This window comes from Stegastes partitus, unplaced genomic scaffold (assembly GCF_000690725.1).
Source record: "Stegastes partitus isolate 25-593 unplaced genomic scaffold, Stegastes_partitus-1.0.2 Scaffold129, whole genome shotgun sequence".
NCBI classification, from domain to species: Eukaryota; Metazoa; Chordata; class Actinopteri; family Pomacentridae; genus Stegastes; species Stegastes partitus.
The window spans coordinates 463956-485621 of record NW_007577860.1 but is presented as its reverse complement, the minus strand read 5'-3'; the positions used below and the strand labels follow the sequence as shown (position 1 = coordinate 485621).

The window sequence follows — 21666 nt, the reverse complement described above, 5'->3', positions numbered from 1 at the left end:
TGGTTGGATGTGTGTGTGTGTGTGTGTTGATCTGTGGTTGGATGTGTGTGTGTGACATTCCAGGGATCTTTGTTCTCATCAGGGTTTCATTCATCAGGATCTTTCTGCCTCTGACCTGCTTGTAGCTGCTGTGTGATGAGGTTCTGGTCCTTCCTGGTGTCTCTGCTCGTTTTCTATATCAGGTGCTTTTAGTCACTCGCTGATCTACAGTCAGCACGTTTTTTTCACACATTGAAATTAGAGGTTGTTTGAATGACAACATCTCGAGACCTGTTAAAGATAAAATCCTGACATTTTCAGTTCTTTCTCACCTTCCCATCGATCCAGAATCGGCAGTAGAACCATACGGACCTGTATGTAAACACACAGGGAAACACAGAGAACACTTTTAGTGTGAAGTACTTGGTCAGAAAACAGAAGTTCTTTTTGTTGAGCTTTGCTGTCTGATTGAGGATGTACGGCACCCAGTCCTGGTAGATAGCAGAACCCAGGTAGAAGCAGAATGGTTCTCCACATGAAGCAACAACAGTCAGAAGGAATGCAGGTTGTTTTCAGCCACTTGGACATCACATCTCATGGACAGGGTCTGTTGGCTGAACTGGAATGTCCTCTTTTCAGTTCATGTTGTGTTGCTTTCTGTTTTTTTTTGCTTTGTCTGCACAACATATTTACCCCTGGGGTAGCAATAAAGAAACCTTAACCTCAGCCTGAGCCATGTTCAGTTCAAAGCGTGGCCCTCCTACTGACTGGAAGAGACGCTCAGCGGTGAACTATGAAGCCGTTTCTAGAAACATACATGTCCTCACACTTTAACGATGGCTTTGGTCGAACAGGCTCATTCCTAACGTACCTCAGAGCACGAAAATCTGTTTTGATCTCACTGAACAGTTTCCACAGTGGTCACGAGAATCCATTCAGCGTTCAGTCTGGCTCACATACGGACGTTAGATTACCATCAGATATATGTCGAGGCATGAAAGTCTTCCTCCAGAACAATCCCAACACGTCTCTGACTTTGGTTAAATTATGCTCATGTCTGGGTCTTAAAATGAAAACATGCTCATAATAAAAATATTTTTTTTTCTTAGTTATATTTCAATTAGATTCTGAATCGATGTCGCTGAAACAAAAACCCTTAAATGTCAAAGCACAAAAAAACTGCACCAAGTGGTCGATTTTAAAACATAAATATCTGGGAAGTCCTGGACATAGCACTTCAAAAAAATTACAGATATCTTTTTGAAATATCCATATTTTATGCATTAAAAAATCAGGAAAGTCAAAGACGACTGAGCAGAAATGGTTCTTAAAATATGATGATGTGAGATGGACAGAACCAGCGCCGTGTCCGTCTGTTCACCAGATAACACATCTCAGCCCAGCGTCTTGTGTGCTGATGTAGATTGTCTGTGAAAACAAGAGTATCACCAGACACGGGCAATATTTTAATATGTTTTTTATATTATACACAAGACACCACAGAAAACAACAAGGTCGTGTCAGCCAGAGGTCACAGGAAGGCTGTGCACAGAAACCTGCAGTGAGATCCCTGCACACCTTCTAGACTGAGGCCAAGTCAGAATGCTGACTCACAAGACAAATGAGGACGTGGTGGAGGATTGTGCCGGCGCTGTGCAATGTGGCTGGCTTGTTACTATCAGCCAAGTCATTTCATAATTCGTACACATCATGATGCAGAAAATACTTCCAGACTAATCGAGGACAACTAAGTTCTACAACGTGCCAACGAGCCTCGTGTCAACTCACCTGACGGGAAGAACTCGGGCCGGGTACTAGAAAATCATTAAAGGTATGAATTGTTTGATTGAAGCCGTCCATAACAGCACCGCACTGCAACGGGAACCACGTGGTACAGCAGCATTCCTTGGAAAACATTTCTGAAAGTCACTGCATTTTATTTATTTTAAATTCCTGTCATGCTTTAAAAACATGTAGAATATTTCCAACGTGTTGTTTCAGTGTGCTTCACAGCTCAGCTCAGGTGTAGTTCATCATTATTCCAGACAAGCATCAGAGACTTTAATGAATCACTCAGAGTTAAAACACAACACCCAAGCACAGGAGGTTAAACCTTTATTGTACTTCAGGATAAAACGATCAGGAAGCGCACAGGCCGCAGTGATAAATACGAATGAAGGCGTTCAGTGTGTGAGTCTGGACAGCAGACTGCCTGTCTCGCCGTCCCTCCACTCTTCTGTCTCTGCAGTCATTAGTTGACACATGGGAAACAGCTGCAAAACATCTTTTTGAACGGGTTGTTACCGTCATGGCGTTTGGCCCGGCCCAGTTTGACCAGGGCTTCTTGGATGCCCGCATCGGTTTTCTGCACGTTGGTCTGGATGGAGTTCAGCATGGGGCCCTGCTCCTCCACCAGCAGAGCGATGTCCAGGAAGATCTCGTGGATGCCCTTGATACGGGTCTCCAGGTCCACCAGCTCCTGATGACGCCTCTCGATCTGGGACAGAGCCGATCGGGCCGTTTTCCCTTCAGTCACAATGTTGTCGTTAAAGATGTTCCACTGGCCTTTCTCTATCATCTCCTCCACCTCCTCCCCCGTCACCTCACGCCCCACTATCTCCATCTGCCTCTGGATCTGGGCCTTACAGTTCTCCCTGTGACTCATCTCGGCCTCGTTATAGTCAAACATGGCGTCGCGGAAGCCGTTGCTGAGGCAGGCGTACTGGGTTCTGGCGATACGCGTGGCGGCGGAGTTTGAGCCGTGAGCTTCTTCCAGCTTGTGGGCAGTGCCGTCCATGTCGTGCAGACGTGCGAGAACATCCTCGGCCCGCTTCTTTATGTCGGCACCGATGGCGTTGGAGTCCCTTTTAATGGTGCTCATGGTGGTGGTGCCCTGCATCATGCGGGAGTTCTGCTCACGGAGCCGTTTGACCTCCAGGCGGATGAGCTGGATCTCCCTGTGGATGTCCTGCGACTGGGAGAAGACCTCGGCCAGAGCAGGGCTGTTGTCATCGAACACCACCGCCTCGTGAGGCAGCTCGTCCTCCAGGTCCACGTTGCTGAAGGTCTCGGAGACAGTGGACTCTTCGTACTCCATTGGCTCCATCTGTCCACTGGACATTTCCTGCAGGTTGCTCAGTCTGTCCCTCATGGTCGGGCTGAAGGAACACAAAAACAAACATTTACGAGTTTTTAAACCGCAATCTTTAAAAACTTTCTTTCGCAGAAAATAAAGTTTAAATCTACATGTTAGCTGTACAAGAACAGGACAAGAACGCAAATAACGTCCACATTAGACAGCTGGAAAAATGGAAACTGGTTCTTTTACAATGTTTGACCATAAAAATGGATCATTTTTACTGGATTTAAATGTGAAAGAAATGCTTCCTTACAGACATTTAGCATTATTTAAAAGAAAAAATATGTATGTTAAGGATTTTAAAAACAATACTTTTGTTTGACTGTTTTTTCACAGATTGTCCTGTTTTGTTAAATAAGTGAAAATATCCAATAAAATCACAGCAGAAAAAGTTTTCATTTAGATTTGGACTGTTAAACAAAAAAGAACAAACTGTAGATAATGTCAAATAGCACACAGACATAAATAGGATGAGTTCTTTTACGACCACGAATATAAAACGACAGTTTCTGATAAAACCATCATTATTATTATGATTATTATTATTATTATGATTATTATTATTATTTTGCAGATTTCTAATATGTTCAGTTTTTTCTGTTGTGTCATTTTTCAGGCACTCGCTGCTGAATTCTCACCGTCGTGTTCTGGTTTATTTTGTTGTTCATTTTGTGTTTCAGTGTAAAGAACAAACTAAGGTTTCAGATGTGAGGAAGACTTGTTCTCTCTGATCATAAATAACAAAATGTGACTCATTAAAACGAGCAAACATGGCGCGCCAACAGCAGAGATGTCTCTTTAGATGGAAAACACATTCTGGACATGAAGAACTTATTTTTAGTTAGTTTTACAAAATAGAATCTACAGACACACAGATTCCATTCATGATCCAGACACAAAACCGAGCGTAGGACACACCCAGCTGCTTGTTCAACCGTCTGCTTAAAAGTCTTTTCCTTCTTCCTTCAGGTCGTAATCCACCCATCACCGGCCCGACAGGTTCTCTGAAGGATCGTCAGAGGTGTTGCTTCTCACCAAACTCGTTCTTTCAGCTTGTGATCTGTGTGACGTCTTTATCCAGACATTCATGTTGACTTTTAACCCGACTGCAGCATCAGATTCTCTTACATCAGATACGCTCGTATCTCTGAGTTTGAGAAAAGGTTTCAACAGAAACAGGTCCAGTGTGTAAGGAGGAGGCTGGAGACATCATCAGAAGGCCTTTAAAGGCTGATCAGCAAACACACAGCTCGTTTGCTCTTCCTGCTTTAGGGTGGAAATAACAGCTCCTGACCTGCACCAGGGATCAGAACAGACCGGTTCCTCACTAGGCTCCCGTCTAGAGGACAGAATATCAAACTAAACACTGCATTGTGTTCAACATAAAAGTAAATTCAAGTCTGTAAATCAGTGTGTTAAACGGCTGCACTAAGGAGCCCACTGGCAGGTCTGATGCTGAGGATCATGAAGCTGATTTAAACTGGTCCTGGTTCAAATACACCTCACACCATAAATCCATCGGATACACACTTTAAATCTACACAGAAAGCTGCCTTAAATGGATTTTTCCTTAGAAGTAATCTAACGTGTGCTTTTCTCCTCCAAAATGATCCCACATCAGTCCCATGAGAGGCTGCTGCCTCCTGATGAGTGTCGCGGTTATTTCATGACAGCCAAACATTTACAGGTCATCGCTTCATCTGTCAGTGCCATGCTGGGTGGTGAGCTTAGAGGAAGTCTTCTCACCTGTTCTGCTCTGATGTCCACAGGTATCAAACTTGTTCCTCTGCCGTGAGGCGCCTCAGCACCATCCTCCGCTGGCTGCTGCTCCGGGCTGCGCGCACGACAGGAGGCCCGGCGCTGCGTAAAGCTGCTGTCTGTGGAGCTGCAGCGGAACTCTGGCTTTTGTTCTGGTGATCAAGTGCGCCACGCCGCAACGATGTGATGATGTGACAGCAGGAATGAAGCTCGGTCGGTTTGCAGTGACGCCGCATGTCAGGAGCGCCGCTGGAGCCGAGAGCGCGTGAGCAGAGAGGAGCGGGACGAGGGCATGGAGGCTGCTGTCAGGGGCAATTAGGCTGGATCGTTAGTGGAGTTTAAATGGCTGTGATACCGGATGACTTCAGAGCTCACAGAACCAAAAGCCGCGCTGAACTGACGTCAAGGTGTTCCAAGCCACGCCCATGAACGCAAACTCACCTGTGTGTGTGTGTGTGTGTGTGTGTGTGTGTGTGTGTGACCAACAATTACCAGTGTGGTTGTAGCTGCTCCCTGCATTGTACACACAGTACCTGACTGAACACACCATCACCTATTGTTTGGGCTCAGAAACAGAACACTTTCAGATCATGTTTTTTGAGTTGTGACAACTTTCTGATGATGTTGTGTTCAACCAACAGACTACTCTGAGTTTGTATTTATTTATTTGACCTTTATCTCACCAGGTAAAATGTCTGAGAACCAGTTGTCATTTGCAAACATGAGCTGGCCGAGGGGTGCCGGCAGGAACAAACACACATGGAGGCTACAGACACATGAACATAGAACACCAGTAAACATGTAGGAAGCATGTGGGCATGTGCATGGGAGTTAGAAACGATGTGTGTGAGGTGTAAGACAGTGTGTGTGTCTATATGTAAGTATGTAGGAGAAGTGATCAGCAGGAGCAACAGTCGACTACAGTCTGTTGGACTTCAGCTCAAAGGAGGTGAGCGCAGTCAGAGCTGGAAGTTTGAAGGTGTTTTGTAAGATGGTCAGTGGTTAGCTGCTGCAAAGCGAAAGGAGTTACGGCCACAAATAGTAGAAGTACTGGGATGATGAGCCTGATGTAGTCACTGGACCCAGTATGATGAGGATTATGGGCGACCTGAAGACGAGAGGACCGGCAGGGAGGCGTCTGGGCCAGAACTGACTGGTAAATGAAATGAAACCAGTGGTGAAGTCGAGGCCACCTCACCAGTTCATAGAGGTGGCAGTGGGGAGTGTGGAAGGAGCATTAGTGGCAAAGAGGATGGCTGAGGGATGAAGAGAGCACGCCGCTTGGGGCCATTTTGTAAATGATGTCACCATAATCCAGAATCGGGAGTGTTGTCATGGTGACGAGGGCGTGTTTAATGACCGAGGATGACTTTCTTCATCATAATTCAAACACAAGAGCCAAGTAGAGACGAGTACTTTGAATAAAACTGGGTTTATATGCTCCAGCTCCAACATGATCCACTCAGCAGCTGTTTAAAGAAAGACAAAGAGAGACTGAACACGGTGGCGTAGAAACACCACTGCTGAGGAGCGCTGTGGTGGTGTATGAGCACAACACACCAGTACACAAACATAGATGCTCACATCGTAGGTCCTCTGCATCGGCCACGCCAAACGCTCTGCACAGACTAAAGTCAGAGAGTATAAATGAAGCTGTAGGCTGGTGCTAAGCTGTGATTTCATTGCCTTGCTGACACCATGGATGCATAGTTGGTATTATTATACTGCTTTCTGATCCACTTGGAGGACTCTGTTCAGTATGTGTACAGCTGACTGGCGTCTACAAATTCCACACTACAGCCCTTGTAGCATCGCGGTCTTCTCTACAGTCTGCTGGGACACACATTCTGGGCTGCAGGCAAACATCCACAGATGGGTTCCTCAGAGTCCAGGTGGAATCTATGCTACCAGGGCTGCAGTGTGCATGTGCAGACTACAAAGACACCAGTTTACTGGGCATGCATGGAACAGAGTCCTCTGAGTGGATTTAAAGCAGATTAGGAAACAGCCAGCAGCTACACGTGGTGTCCACAGCTGTCCGTATCCTTAGGAGTGTATAAGGCCAGTGTTATACGTTCACATTGTTACTGACATGTGAGCGCATGCTGGGGCCCAAGTAATGTCAGTTCTGTCATCTGCCCAGGTCCATCAGAACCTGCACGGAGTCCTCTGTAGACAGCCCAGAGTCCACGCTGTGATGAAACTGTAAGAGCAGCAGTGCACATGCTCAGTGAGGCGCATGAAGCTGTCGACCTACTGCACATGCAACAGGTCCTCTAGGAGAACTAGGAAGTAGCTCAGTAACTTGTATGATCAAGGCCTAATCTCTCCTCTGAACGCTGTCATATCTGGAACATCAGGAACTGGTCTGGGATGCTTCATAGGTGTTTCCTCCACAGGCTCCCAGTACGTAGTGAACAGTGCTCTAATGTGCAGAAACCAGATTAGAAAGTCCAGCATACTATGAAATACAGAGGTTTATAATAAGCTCAAACAGTAATGTGTTGGCAGGGACTGATGAAAGAGACGTTCATTTAAATGTAACAGTCCTGCACTCTGGTTTTCTAAGTGTTTTATTTACGTTTTTGTTTGCACTTGTAAAATAAGGAATAGGAGAGGACAGTCCTGATAAGGGCTGATGTGCAGGAACATCTGATTCTAATTAGACTAGACTGGACAGTAAAAGTCCAACCCCGCCCTCCCTGTGGACTCCTTGGTGTCCATCACATGCTATTGATTACAGCTTGATCGCTGCACAATCATGAAACTCTTCTTTGTTCATACAAGGGTGTGCAATGTGTCCCACTGGCCTCCTGGCAGAGGTCATGTGGGCCGTGGGCCCCTGTAGCCTGTGGACCCATGTGGACCCCTGTGAACCCCTGTGGGCCGTGGGCCCCTGTAGGCTGTGGACCCCTGTGAACTTTGGACCCCTGTGGGCCATGGACTCCTGTGGGCCATGGGCCCCTGCAGCCTGGACCCATGTGGACCCCTATGGACCCCTGTGGGCCGTGGACCCCTGTAGCCTGTGGACCCATGTGGACCCCTGTGGACTGTGGGCCCACGTGGCCTGTGGCCTGTGGCCCCACGTGGCCTGACGTGACCTCCTCTTCTTGCCTGCTAGCACAATTCCCTTCTGGTGAGGCTGCTGCTTTCACGTGTCGTCGGATTTTACAGTGAACACTTCTAAAACAGTGACAAACTACTTTAACAATGGAGCATAGAGCTGGTTCAAAATGTGGGGCTTCAAGTGGTTTTTGAACATATCAAGCAAACCAGCTTTAGTGCGGATGTCAGAGCAGGGACTAGAACGGGAGTATTTTACATTTAATTACTTTATTTGATTTGCTGAGCTGTGGGCTGCGCTCCCACAGCGTGACATTCACGTGTCTCCTCAGCAGTCCGTGCTTTCATACAGGGCCTTTCTCTGTGGGGGATTGGTCACGTTTTGGAGTTGCTGAAGCGCGCCGACATCGGAGTAGTGATTTGTCCGAGCGCCCGTGAAGACATCGTAGCTCCATCACCTCAACTTTGTTTCTGTTCCTCCGGTTGAGCGTCGCGAGCCGCCGCCAGCAGGACGAACCGAGCAGAACCCGACCGAGCCGCCAGCAGGACGAGCCGAGCAGAACCCGACCGAGCCGCCAGCAGGACGAGCCGAGCAGAACCCGACCGAGCCGCCAGCAGACAGACAAAGCAGTGAGAGCAGGAAGCAGCATGAGGCTGGCTCTTCTTCGCAGCGCCTGTGGGAGTCTTCGGGGACAAGCAGCCCGTCCAGGAAGCAGGCTCGTCGGCTCCTCTCGGAGATGCCTGCCGGTTGGAGCTACCGACCGCCGGCTGATCCTCCGGACGGTGAGCGGGACCTCCAGCAGCGGCTCCAGCCAGAAGCTCACCGTGGACCTCGGCAAGCAGCCCGAGGAGGAGGACGGGTCTGGATGCGGCAGCTCAGTGAGGTAATCACGGCTCAAGGGGCGGCACATGGCGGCAGGTTCCGTCTTCTGTGTAGTTCTGCTTGTTTCAAAGTAGCTTCTAGCGGCTGGTAGTGAGCCGAAGTGATGACCGGTACCGGTCTGGTCCGCCTCCTGACCAGCTGCACGTGTCCCGGCTCGGACCAGCTGATGTAACACCGGGCTGGTGTTGCCAAACGAGCTGAAGATGCTGAAACTGAACCAGAAGTGTTCGGTTCGAGCCCACTGGGGTGTGTTTGTAATGCTGAAGTTCTGCTGTAAGGACACGTCATTGTGTTGCAGTACCGGTTGTATTTGGTGTATGTTGTAGTACAACTGCTTCACATCGTGTATTTATATATATGTGTATATAAACGGAGTAAAGTGGACCGAGCAGATGATGAGCTGCAGACGGAGCTTCATGAGTGGACCACATGTAGGTCAGTGTGTTACCTGTAGCTCCTCCCACATCATGTCTCTGTATCTGTTCTGCTCCTTTAAGAGTCATTTAGATCCAGTAAGATGAGCTAAAAGCAGCACACCTGGCCACACCACTCACCTGTTAGAGGTCTGCAGATTGTACCGGGCCTTCTGCTCCAACATCTCTGATCTGACTGAAACTTATTTTTCTATTTATCCTGGATATTAGATTGACGTGTCAAATACATTACAAGGTGAAGCTAAACTTTCAGAACCACCCTTAGATCCACTTTAAGCAGGTTTTCTTGTACATTGGAACTACGGCTGCGTTTGTTCTACAGTTTCATCAGCAGATGTTTTTATCCACAGGACGTCCATCTGAGAGCAGATCCAGCAAGGATCTGGTCAGGAGAGAACCATCTAGATCAGAGCCTTAGAACAGGTCCAGTGTGACGGGCGCTGGTGCCAGCAGCAGGCTGTAGGGAGGTGACAGGATGTTTTATCTTTTGCCTTCAGCCTGTCCAGTGAAGAGCTGCTCTTCAGTCTGTTCCTACAGACTGAGAGGGAGTCAGCAGGTTGAGCAGTTTGGTAACTGGTTCCACCACCAGAACCACAGAGGAGGAGAGTCCAGGTACCGACCTGGACCTGTTGTGGTGGTTGGACCAGGAGGTTCTGGTTGGTCCAGTTAGTGAGCAGAGGGTGTGTAGACCTGATGGAGAGAGTTCAGGCAGGAGGAGATGTTCTCTCTGTGGTTCTGTAAGCACGTGTCAGGGTTTGGATTTGATGGAGGCCAGTGATGGATCTGGACAGCGGGGTGACGTGTGCTGCTTTTGGCTGGTTGAAGACCAGATGTGCTGCTGGTTCTGGACCGTCTGCAGAGGTTTGACCGTGGCTGCAGGTGGTGTCATATCTCACTCACCGATGAAGATAACAGAACATCTCGCTGTTATTTGTCATCATGCCCCTGATCCAAAGACTGGTTCAGTAGATCATCTGGATTGTGGGTGAGCTGAGTCATGAAGGTCAACCCATCTTTGAGCTCATTTTAATGTCAGTATTGATAATGAAGAAGTCGACTGGTGGTGTTCTCTGGACCTCATGTAGCTGCACGTCAGCGTGATACCTGATGAAACACACAATACTGTTTAATGTAAAGTACTTGGTCATGAAAACCTATTTTCATTGAACTTTCATAAGTGGTTGAGCAGGCGTGACGAGTTGTACCACGGAAACAGAAGTATCGGTAGATGCTTTAGAAGTTGGGTCTGCGTGCTTGGACGGGGATGAGGAGAGTCCCAGGATGTCGGGTCTATCAGGAGACCTGCTCAGGCGGCTCTGGCTCAGGTGGTAGGGTGGAGGTTCGATCCCCTGATCCTCCTCAGTCCAAGTGTCTCTGGGCTAGACACTGAACCTGAAGTTGCTCCTGATGGCAGCAGCAGCTTGGACGTCGCTCTGGATAAAAGCGTCCGCTAAATGAAACTGTAAGGATCCAACAGGGATCTCTGTTATCATCTGGTAGGCTGCTCTGGTCCAGGGAGGGCACACCTGTCGGCTGTTTATGCAGGTAAACTTTGGATGTTTTTAATGTGTTTCATCGTGGTTTGCATCAGATGCCTGTCGAGCAGCTGTCTTGCCGTCACTGGTTGGCCCGGCCTCGGGGAACCTGTGCTGGTACCAGGAGCTGAATACAGTTTAGGAAGCGCATGCAACTAAGAAAACCTCATCAGCAGGTTGACAACACGTCTGTAACGCTGAGAAAAGAATCTGCAAAGTGAGAAAACAGTCAAAACACTGAACAGACCAGAAACCAGAAACCCGACTAAATACAAGAACTGCTGCAGCCGTAGCTTTAGATGAACCCTTATCGCCCACAGACAGACCAGGTCTTACCTTTTAGCCAGTTTCCCACTGCAGCAGATCCTCCTCCACAGTTCACCACTACAGCAGCAAACAGCGCTCATAGCTTCTTTAAACGTTTACATGAGAACCGTTGTTGCTGCCGTCTGTCTCCTTCGGTCAGTCGGTGTTTGGTTGCGTTGTCGGTATTTCCTGCAGTGCTCTGACCTCTTAGGGCCACCGTAGGAAGCTGCTGATCATAGATCACCAATATTTTGTTTGAATTCAGCAAATGAAAGAGTCTGAGATGGTTCTGCTGTCGCTGTTCTCTACATTTTACACTCACAGAAAGTTGTTCCTTTCCTGTGTCGGTTAGTGGATATAACTAACCAGGTTGTTTTCTCTCACAGTGAAGTGGTCCAGAGCACTAAGGAGGCCCTGGTGACCCTGCAGAGAAGAAATCCAGCAGTCCAGCCTGTGCTGGCCATTCTACAGGTATCATATGGAGAAACCCTGGTACAGGGAGGGCTTTGTACTTCTTTATGTACAACGTAAGACTTCCATCTGCTTTCATTGACAGAGCAGCGTTACACTAGAAGGGACGTTAGCTCACCTTTGAGCTGACCCTGACCCTGACCCTGACCCGGGGTTTTCTATTTTTACCAAAGCCGCTGTATCATCAGGTTTGTGTGTGTTCGTCTCAGTGTGCTTGTTTGATCTCCAAGGCAGGTGAAGATGACAGCGTGTTGGAGGTCAGTAAGAAGATGGCAGGAAAGGTACGTCGGCTCTGCTGCTTGGTTTCTCTGAATTTAGTTCTCATCTTTTCCATTTAGGTTTTGCTTTTTCTCAGATCAACAAAGTGTCTGAACCAGTTTCCCGTCTGTGTTTCCACAGATTGGTTTGGACGTCACTCAGATCTGTCTGGCAAAGGAATGCAGCGAAGACGAAGTAAGTGACTCACAGATGAGTTTAATGTCGCGGACAAGTCGCTGCATGACTCCACCGTTCTCCTGCTGGTGTGTGAGCATCACGGTGGTTAGGTGTTCAGGGTTCTGGAGGCTCACCCAGACCCGTGTGCTGCTGAGTCATTACTGAACTACAAGTCAGAATTTCAGCACTGTTTAATGACTAATCTTCATTTGTTTCATTTCCTTTTATGTTGTGGTGGTTTTGTTCCACCTCATGGTGTTCTTTGGTGTTATGTAGAGAAGTCCTGCTCAGCTGGAGGTCCACTCTTGATCACAGGAAGACATTCCTGGGAATAGCCTAGGATCTGAGCTGACAGTGATTCATGTTAGAACCTCCTGGCCTGAGAAGAACTCACCTCTCTGCTGATCTTCTGCTCTACTTTCACACATCTTCTCCTCCTTTCTTCTCGGTCCCCCTCCCTCTGGGATTTTCACTTCTTTCACTTTGCTGAATCAGCAGCACTGACCTGTGACATGCTGGAGGTTCAGCTGTTTCCCCTCCTTGTGTTCAGGCTCTTTAAAGAGCAGAAGCCGGTAACTTACAGGACTGGTAGGATTTTCTGTAGACTCATCGTAGACAGTATGTGCATCTAAAATGTGTGTGTTGGCCTTTGTGTGTAGATTGTAAAGGAGCTGCTGAAGCTGAACGATGACCCCAGGGTGCATGGCGTCTACCTCCACCTCCCTCCGGCTTCCCTCACCAGCCGAGTGCTCAACACGCTCAGACCTGAGAAGGACGTAGACGGGTAAACACCTGCACATCTACATGCATAGAGAGGCTAGTGTGGTAGCTGAACTTTCTGTATTTCTTCTCCTCTTGGCCATGCTGTTGAAGTTCTGTCACTCTGAGCATTAGCGGTGGGCTGTTTGTCTCAGAACCACACTCGGAGCAGCTGACGTGGTTGTGCAGCACCGAGCAGATGGAGGGCATCGTTTGTGTTTCTGTGTTCACTCACGTGGTCGCTCAAATCAGAACGGGCTGCACAGAATTAGGATTAAATGTCCAGTGTGTGTCTTCAGCAGACAGCGAATGAGAACATGAACAAAGCTTCCTTCATAGTCACCACAAGCTGAAGAACTGGGTCAGTACAGGACCAATGATCCCAACAGCGTCAGGCCTCTGAAGGACAGAAGAACAGCTGCAGTTTGCTTTTGATTTCTGACAGCAAACGTCTTTGTTTTTAGGATGAAATAGAAAGTACAAAATGATCTCAATGCTGAAGCTGTTAAAAAGTGACCAGCTTCAAGGAGTTCAATGAATTTGTCTGTTTGGTTCTGTTCTAGGATCACAGATCTGAATATGGGCCGCCTGGTGCGAGGAGACCTGAGCAAAGGCTTTGTGCCGCCTGTAGCCAGCGCTGTTTTGGATCTGCTTGAGAAACACGGTGAGTTTCTGCAAAGACAGATCAGTCCTAAGTTACTGAATGCTGAGGCTGTGAAACCAAAACGTCTCAGGACATTTTCACTGATCATTTAAACATTTCCACAGACGCCCCTCTGGAAGGGAAGACTGTGTTGCTGGTTGGAGGAGAAGGACCCCTCTGCTTGACCCTGCAGTGCCTGATTGAAAGAAGTGGGATGGTAGCTCTGAAGAGCCGCTGGAACGCCGACAACCTGCAGAGACAGGTCAGCTTGGATGCATTTATCATTCTTTTGTTTTATTCTCTTGACCTGAGAGGAGCCTGTACATCATGTGTAGGTTGTCTGTCGTCAGACTGACAGTTTCTGACGGCATTCTTTTGTCCGTGTTTGGGAATTAATTTGTCAAACTTTACTACATAAGTCAGTACCTCACAGGCTCTGTGTACTGAGCTGTCAGTATGTGTAGTGTCAGCGACTGACCACATGGTGGCAGCGTCTGCTTTATGACGCGGTGTCATGAGACACGATCAGTTGGACCAGAACTGACTCGGTAGTTCTGGTCCAATGGAAAGATATCAGTCACATTCTTCTGGAGAGGTTTTATTTGTCACTCATCCTCAACACCCTTAAATCTTCTAAACTCCACAGTTGGCTTCTTTTTTTTTCTACTTTTATCTTTCATTTCTTCTCTCCTACTTTGTTGCAGGTGATGCAGGCTGATGCTGTGGTCCTGCTGGATGGAGCAAACGTGGAGATTCCACCCACCTGGATTCGACCGGGGGCTGCTATCATTTGCTGTGAGCCCACCTTGGACACAGGTATGACTGAACATCTGCTTACTCTGCATGGGCCTGAGCTGTGGTGGAAATGAAGTAGATTTTTCTGTCATCACATGTTGCTTGGATTTTAAATGCTTGCTGCTGCACACAAAGTACTTTAGATGAGTTTAGTCCTGCCTGCTGGCCTGTCAGGATGCAGTCAGTGACATTATTGTCAGGTGAAAGGACAGAGTAGTGCAGGTATGTGTAGGGTTTAGGGTGGTTTTCACACTTTATAGATGATGGAGGGATATGCAGCTTTAGTTTATTATGAAGAGGCTGTGTCCTGCTGACGTTAGCATCATCCTGCACAGGGAGACAGAGCATGCCTCCTCTGTGCTGTTTCTATTTTATTTTAGCTTTATTTCACCAGATAAAGACCCACTGAGATCGAAACCTCTTTCACTAGCGTGACCTGGCAAAGAGAGGCAGCAGCACACGGCCACAAATAAACACACACCAGAACAGTCACTCAGGAAACATAAAGAAATGGAAAGTGCAGATGAAGTGATGACTTCAGTAGCAGTTTAAAACTCAGAAGTGTTTCTATCTTCATGTTCTGTCCAACTCCTGCCACACATTTGTTTGTGTGTGAATATATTCATTTAATTTGTGCATTCATTTATGAAACTCATTCGTTTCATTTCAGATACCTTCGGCCTGTCGTCCAAGTCTGGACTGGGACACCTCACAGCTGCATACAGAACACAGGTGAGCCTCTCAGTCTGCATCTCTGTCCACATCATTGCTCCTCTATCCTGCCTCTGTCACTTATGATGTTGTTCTCTCGCCTCTCTTTTCCCTGTGCATCAGAATGTGGTGCGTAGCTGCAGTCGGTGGCTCCAGGAGCAGCAGTACCGAGCCTGGTGTCTGCACAGCCTCAGACTGCAGCCGCTAACGCCGGTACCGAGGTATAGCCATCGATCTGTAAAGCACAAGAGGAGTAGCAGTGGAGCTACGTTAAACCGTTCAGTCAGAATATTTCAAACCAAACTTGAGTGTTGCATGAACAAGGCTGAGTGTGGAATATGTTCCCTGCTTCATCAGTGACATCGAGATATCCAGAGCTCAGACGCCCAAACCAGTGACTCAGCTGGCCGAGGAGATTGGTCTGCTGCCAGAAGAGCTGGAAGCTTACGGCAGGAACAAAGCTAAGGTCCGGCTCTCCCTGTTAGATCGCCTCCACGCGCAGCCTGATGGCAAATACGTGCTGGTAGCCGGGTGAGTGTTGCTTACTGATCAGCTAAACCCTGATAGATTCCTTCTAGTGCTTCAGCTCATCACATTAACAAAACCCTGCCTAGTGCTCGGTCAGTCCCTGTTCTCTGTGGAGTTGCCCTCCAGAGATGCTCTGTAGTTTGGACACAGACTGCCATGTGTTTCTGAGGAACGGTTCATATGTGTGCGATTGAATCACGTTCAAATATGAAATGAAAAACTGTTTCATGTTTTCTGCGTATCCAGCATCACTCCCACTCCACTGGGTGAAGGTAAAAGCACCGTGACCATCGGCCTGGTCCAGGCCATGTCTGCCCACCTGAAGCGCAACTCCTTCGCCTGCCTCCGCCAGCCGTCTCAAGGACCCACCTTTGGAGTTAAAGGTCAGAAACGAGTGCTTAAGTCAGGGGTCTCCAGCTCAACGTACCTGCTGGAGGTAGAGTCTGGGTGAGGCCTTCCACAAAACAAGGGCTTCAAGTATTCCAGAAAAAGTCCAACAGATCCAATCCTCTCAGTCTTTATTCATAACAACTCAGAACATGAAAGGTTCTCCAGAACATCGGCTCCTCCTGCCTGCTCCTTGCAGCTAGAGACCTGCAGTGCTTCCTGCTACAGCTGGCCCACATCTGGCTGGAGGGAGGAAGCACCTGAGACCCTCAGTGTGGCCTGAAGATGCTCATCAGTGAGCTTGGACCTGCACTCTGATGAAAGTTCATGGTGGAGAAGAACTTTTCACACAGACAGAAAAAAGCAAAACAAAAAAAACAAAACATGCATTGACAGGAGATATGTCCCTCCACTCAGTGACCCTCCCAAATCACCTTTCAGGTGACTAGCGTTGCTAACTCGCATTGCTAACTCGCGTTGCTAACTCGCGTTGCTAACTCGCGTTGCTGTCCTGAGCCTGAGCTACGGTAGCCCACAAGTGATAAAAGTCTAAACCGCCCGGGCCAACGACTGAGAAAAACACACGGGTTGCACTAACGTTAAACTTTGATGCCAAACAGGAGCCACAAAATGCCACGAGTTTGAGACCCCTGGCTTAAGTCTTAGTCATACGTGCAGCATCTGAGAGGCCGCTGTGATGAGGCTCCGCTGGTTTTTTCAAATGACTGAATAAGTACGATAATCATTGTTCACATAATGTGGTTAATATTTAAATCTTTAAGCCCTCGACGGTCCAATCAGTACCAACATTTATCTCAAGCAAGAGAGCCGAGGCGAAGCGGGAATGAAATCTCTGAACACAGTCATCTGAACAAGGCCTGGGACTAGCACCTGATCCAGCACTTAGGACTGTCATTAGAGTAACGGAGAGATAATCGGTCTGTGTCAGCATCAGGCCAGCGTTTCCTCTCCCTCATGCACTGATTCTGAGGTGGAGGAGTTCATTCAGGGTCCAGCGCTGCTCCTTGGTGTGACCTTGTCTCCTGGTCTGCCCCTGACTGTGTTACCTCTGCTTTGTGCCTAGGGGGAGCTGCAGGAGGGGGGTATGCCCAGGTCATCCCTATGGAGGAGGTAAGACATGCAGACAGACTCGTGTGCTCCCGAGCAGGACGAGCACAGACTTCAAAGTTCATACAACAGACACACCAGCACACATCCTGACTGCTGCAGCTGTGACTCCATAAAGCCAGAGGGACGAGGGCCGAGGTGGAGGAGGAGGGAGGTGGGTGGAGGAGGGAGGTGGGTGGGGTTCAAGGCGGCCTCCTGCGGCCGGCTCTCACCACCCCTCCTCCTCCTCCTCCTCCTCCTCACTGCTCTTTGTAAAACATGACATGTTGTGTTTCCTTTAAATTAACGAGCTTCAGTCAAATTAATAGGAGATGTGTCGTAATATGTTTAAAGACAGAATCTGAACCACAGTGAGGCGACTTCATTTAACCCTCGTTGTTTTGTGTTCAGTCGTCCAGTCCTACACATTCCTTCGATAGCATGTTGATCCTCCATCCCTTCACCCTTATTTTGTATTCTACTTAACTTGTTATTCTCTTTTTTCATGTCTTCCCTTTAGTTCAACCTCCATTTGACAGGTGACATTCACGCCATCACAGCAGCCAATAACTTGGTGGCTGCAGCCGTCGATGCCAGGATGCTCCACGAGGCCACGCAGTCCGACAAGGTGGGACCATGTGCTGGATTTATTATCAGAAGGAAAGTGCAAAGTATTCAGGAGTAGCTTTTAAATGAAGTGAGTCCTGATGTTAGTGTTTTGATTGCAGTGGATAGCTGTAGTTCTGTGAAGCCTGCCAGTCTGACAGACAGGCCGTCTTTAAAAACCTGAATCACACCATCAGTCAGAACCAGAAACTGTAAAAACAGAAAACATCACAAGATTTTCTGCTCTTCACTGCTCCTTGAATGACTCACCTGTGATGAGCTATTAGACAGATCTAAGCTTAAATCATGATCACTTCATTCTACCTGTCTTATGTAAAAAAAACTGCCACTAAAAAAACTGTAAAACCCCCAAAAATGAAAAACTCTGCACTCCTCCACGTAGCAGTGACTCAGCTCCGACCAAAAGTCAAAACTTCATGGACGTTTCAGCTGAGCTGGGCTGGACTGGAGGCTGTGTTTCAGCAGCACAGACAGCACACCAGTTCATTTAACTGGTGAAATATCTCAGTGTGTGGCGCCACCAGCTTGTTTCCAGTGTTGGTAACTTTTCAGGACTTCTGGAAAAATGTTGTACATGTTTATTCCAAGTTTTTACAAGTTTTATAAAATAAATAATCAAAGAAATTTATTACATTTATTAGGTTTTATTTTTTAGGATTTTCGACATCATCCCTTTGTCATACTGCACAACAGATATTTCTATTTGTCACTCGTTCTAACCATACCGTTTCCATGGCGATGCAGGACTTTGTGATGCCCACTGTATGTAGAAATGTGACGGGAGCAAATCACTGCTTGTGATTCAGAGGGCCAGCCTCAGACAGTCCCTAAAGTCAGATAAAATGCACTTTATCTGCATGTACATAATAAAATGATTGTTTTCTGTTGAACCACCAAGGGCCTGTTTAGTAGGCTGGTCCCTGCAGTGAATGGAGTCAGAAGATTCTCACCCATCCAGATCTCCAGGCTACACGTAAGTCTGAACCCAGCAGCGCCACGATCACTTATTGTGTATGGATTACTTTGTCCACTAGGGGGCCACAGCGAGCTTATTTTAAATTGCCCCTCTCATCTTCCTCTGTGGCCTCAGCGCCAGATATTTATTTCTGCCTAATGAAAGTCCAGTTTGCATGAGTGATGCTGTTTTCTGTGGTCCTGATGTGCTCCTACAGAGGAAACATGATGGATGTTCTGGAGGCAAGAGGGAAAAGTTTGAACAGAACTGGACTCAGTGTTTGCCTTGTTCTATCACAGTCTCTTTGATGAGAAGTTAAAAGGGCTATAAAATATTTATTGGCCTTAGCAGACAGAGCAGGAGATAAAGAGTTGTGCTTTAAGCAGAGCACTCCCGCTGAACCTCTTGAACCTGACAGTAAGTCAATCACCTCGTAGTCATTAGTCTGGTTCTGTTCTGTGTGCCTGGATAATAATTTGTCTGGACTTCTTTTAGATAAAATGAAATCACAGGCGGTGCCAAAGAGAGGATCATACAGTCTTTATTTTCTCTTTAATTCCAGCGTCTTGGCATCTTTAAAACAGACCCCGCAGCTCTCTCACCGCAAGAAACCAGCGCCTTTGTCCGTCTTGATCTTGACCCGTCGAAGATCACCTGGCAGAGAGGTATCTCTACAGCACACAAACACAAAGCTCTTGGTACCGTCTTCTGGACCTCCAGCCTCACTGACACAAACATCTGTGTGGACCACTGCTTCTCACAGCTCACACTGAAAGGACACGCTGTATTTTTAGAATATTTTGTCACCTGCTAGTTTGTGCATTTTTTATTTTTTGTGTACCAAACTCGTGTTATTTCAAAGCTTCATCTGCAAGTTCTGCAGCATCCAGCAGTGGGACGTCCAAAGCATTGTCATGACCGTCACACACATCTAATTTAGAGCAGAGATGTTCTGACAAACATCCCATGCTTTATAAAGTCAGTGTCTCATTGTGTAATTCCTGAGTAATGTCACATGCAGTCATGAAGCTGAATGTGTTTTCCTTTTTGATATTGTGAATTCTAAAGTTAGTTCATATTAGATTAGTGCATCTGATGCTGAAGTTGTGCGTTGGTCAGTCACAAGACGACGGAGTGGGCAGGATGGTTATATAATAGCATAGCATTAGCAGCAGCAGCAGCGCTAGCCGTGCTGGTTTGAAGTGGTCGCTGAGAACAAGCAGCTGGGGGCTGCTATGACTGATGGGGTATTTACTGCCCTGGCTCCAGAGGGCATTCTGAAGAGACGAACCCTGGAGATTAAAAACAGATTTACCGCCTAATGTTGTGTGGGTGTGACTGTGTTCATGAAACAAACCATGTTTTTCACTTCTTCTGTCATGACACCAGGCCAGCAGCGTGGTCGTGTTTGACCAGGATGTCCTTCTGGGCTGATTAGACCAACGTGTGGCCACAGAGTAACGAGCTTTTAGCCACATTATCAGCGATTAGTCTGAGTGCTGCTGCTGCTGTGAACTCTAAAGTGTCTCGGCCACGATGAAGACCAACCAGATGTTCTGCTGTTGGCTGCAAGAGTGAACGCAAGAGTCTTCATGCGCTCCCTGCATCTGAGCAACTCCAGATCTGCTGGATTGCTGTTGTTCTGGATGGCAAATTCACCACAGCAGCAGGACGTCTGTACACATTGTTTAGCTTTGTGCCCACAGGTTACAGCTGACGGACATTTAGAGATGGTGATCACTTTAAGACCAGTTAGAAACCAGTAAAGGTAATGGGACGGATGGATTCTACGTTAGGTCCAGCCTCAGCTCGGTGTTGGTTTGCTTCTGTCTTGCTGCCTGTGCTGACCTGTACCATATTTTATTACTGCTGAATTCACAATGAAGCTCTTCCATTTACATATTTGTTTGTTTCCGTTGTCAGACTATAAAACCAGAATGAAAAGCAGCTCGTTAAGACTCCATGTTAACGAGCTGTCACTTCAGAGCCACTGCTGGTTTTATGACGTTGTCCAACAAACACACGAGTTAGAAACAAGGGCTACGAGTTTGGTGATGCTTCAATGAAAAATAGTCCAAAAGAAACAATAGGAAGTCCTGGTCTCATGCACTCCTCTACATATCTGCCGTTCTGCTCCATGGTGTCCATCACGTGCAGAGAAGTTCTTCTCCCTGAGCGGGCCGAGGACAGCAGCAGCTACCGACCCTGAAGCAGCCCCTTCAGAGCAGGACTAAAGCCAGGGGTTAGCATGACGTGGGAACATGAGCAGTGTTTGAGCTGGACATCTGAAAGACACACTCTGGGGACACGTGAAGCATTACTAATATACTGAAGAGGATCTTTACACTGTGAATCCTTTATGGATGTCCGTTCACACTGTGCCAGCATTCACACACAACAAAGTGTGTTTAACGTGTGTGTGTGTTAAACTCAGGCTGTAAACACACTCTCAGTGTGATACGGAGTCAGATCTGATGAGCTTTGCCTCGTCTCACTCATGTTACAACACTTCTTGTGTTCAGAGTCGTAGCTTCTGTGACAGAATCTCTGTCTTCTTGTTTTTCAGTTGTTGATACCAACGACCGTTTCTTGAGGAAGATCACAGTGGGACAGGCGAGCACTGAGAAAGGACAGATCAGGGAGGTATGCAGCATTCATCCCCTCACCACCTCCACTCCTCAGAGTACCTCCTCTATGTTTTCCACCCAGTAGCTCGTGGACTGTCTGCTAACAGGAGTATGAAAGCCTGTAAAGCTTTACAAACCCTCCTGCTGTAACGTGATCTAAAATGTCAGGTTTCAGTTCGAGTGAAATCCTCTGACTCACACATACAAACTGATTTACTGTTATTAAGCTGTGTGTGTGTGTGTGTGTGTGTGTGTTTTTACCTCATAACCGTGACTAAAAACTTTCCCATGCACAGACGCACTTCCCTCCACACCTTCCTCTGGTCCTGATCCGGCCCAGATGTGTTTTACCCACATGTCTGTAGTAATGACAGCTCAATGAAATTCTGTAAATAAACACTGGATGTCAATGGGAAGCAAGCAGGCCTAAGTGAAAGCAAATGTTTAGAGAAGGAGAAAAATGACCCACACACACACACACACACACACACACACACACACACACACACACACACACACACACA

The 21666-nt window shown here is 47.4% G+C and overlaps 2 protein-coding genes across 2 annotated transcripts in view; one reads left to right on the top strand and one right to left on the bottom strand.

Moving 5' to 3' along the window:
* Nucleotides 1–2077: 2077 nt before the first annotated feature.
* Nucleotides 2078–5021, bottom strand: stx11b.1 (syntaxin 11b, tandem duplicate 1). Its single transcript, XM_008278662.1, has 2 exons — nucleotides 4865–5021; nucleotides 2078–3137 (listed from the first exon to the last, which is right to left on the bottom strand). Exon 2 carries the CDS (start codon nucleotides 3128–3130, stop codon nucleotides 2231–2233), a length of 900 nt encoding a protein of 299 aa, XP_008276884.1. The 5' UTR covers nucleotides 3131–3137; nucleotides 4865–5021; the 3' UTR covers nucleotides 2078–2230.
* A 3210-nt stretch (nucleotides 5022–8231) lies between these two features.
* Nucleotides 8232–21666, top strand: part of mthfd1l (methylenetetrahydrofolate dehydrogenase (NADP+ dependent) 1 like) — a 40611-nt gene continuing 27176 nt past the window's right edge. Inside the window, exons 1-17 of the mRNA XM_008278661.1 lie at nucleotides 8232–8823; nucleotides 11484–11568; nucleotides 11799–11849; nucleotides 11968–12021; nucleotides 12663–12787; nucleotides 13326–13426; nucleotides 13531–13667; nucleotides 14110–14221; nucleotides 14871–14932; nucleotides 15035–15132; nucleotides 15269–15442; nucleotides 15686–15822; nucleotides 16911–16957; nucleotides 17454–17561; nucleotides 18459–18533; nucleotides 19078–19180; nucleotides 21082–21158. Coding sequence (XP_008276883.1) covers nucleotides 8588–8823; nucleotides 11484–11568; nucleotides 11799–11849; nucleotides 11968–12021; nucleotides 12663–12787; nucleotides 13326–13426; nucleotides 13531–13667; nucleotides 14110–14221; nucleotides 14871–14932; nucleotides 15035–15132; nucleotides 15269–15442; nucleotides 15686–15822; nucleotides 16911–16957; nucleotides 17454–17561; nucleotides 18459–18533; nucleotides 19078–19180; nucleotides 21082–21158 — 1782 coding nt within the window. The 5' untranslated portion in view covers nucleotides 8232–8587. The remainder of the gene's footprint in view (nucleotides 8824–11483; nucleotides 11569–11798; nucleotides 11850–11967; nucleotides 12022–12662; nucleotides 12788–13325; nucleotides 13427–13530; nucleotides 13668–14109; nucleotides 14222–14870; nucleotides 14933–15034; nucleotides 15133–15268; nucleotides 15443–15685; nucleotides 15823–16910; nucleotides 16958–17453; nucleotides 17562–18458; nucleotides 18534–19077; nucleotides 19181–21081; nucleotides 21159–21666) is intronic.

Coding starts and splice junctions, on each gene's coding strand:
- stx11b.1 (XM_008278662.1), bottom strand. CDS start 3,130: ATGAGGGACAGACTGAGCAACCTGCAGGAAATGTCCAGTGGACAGATG.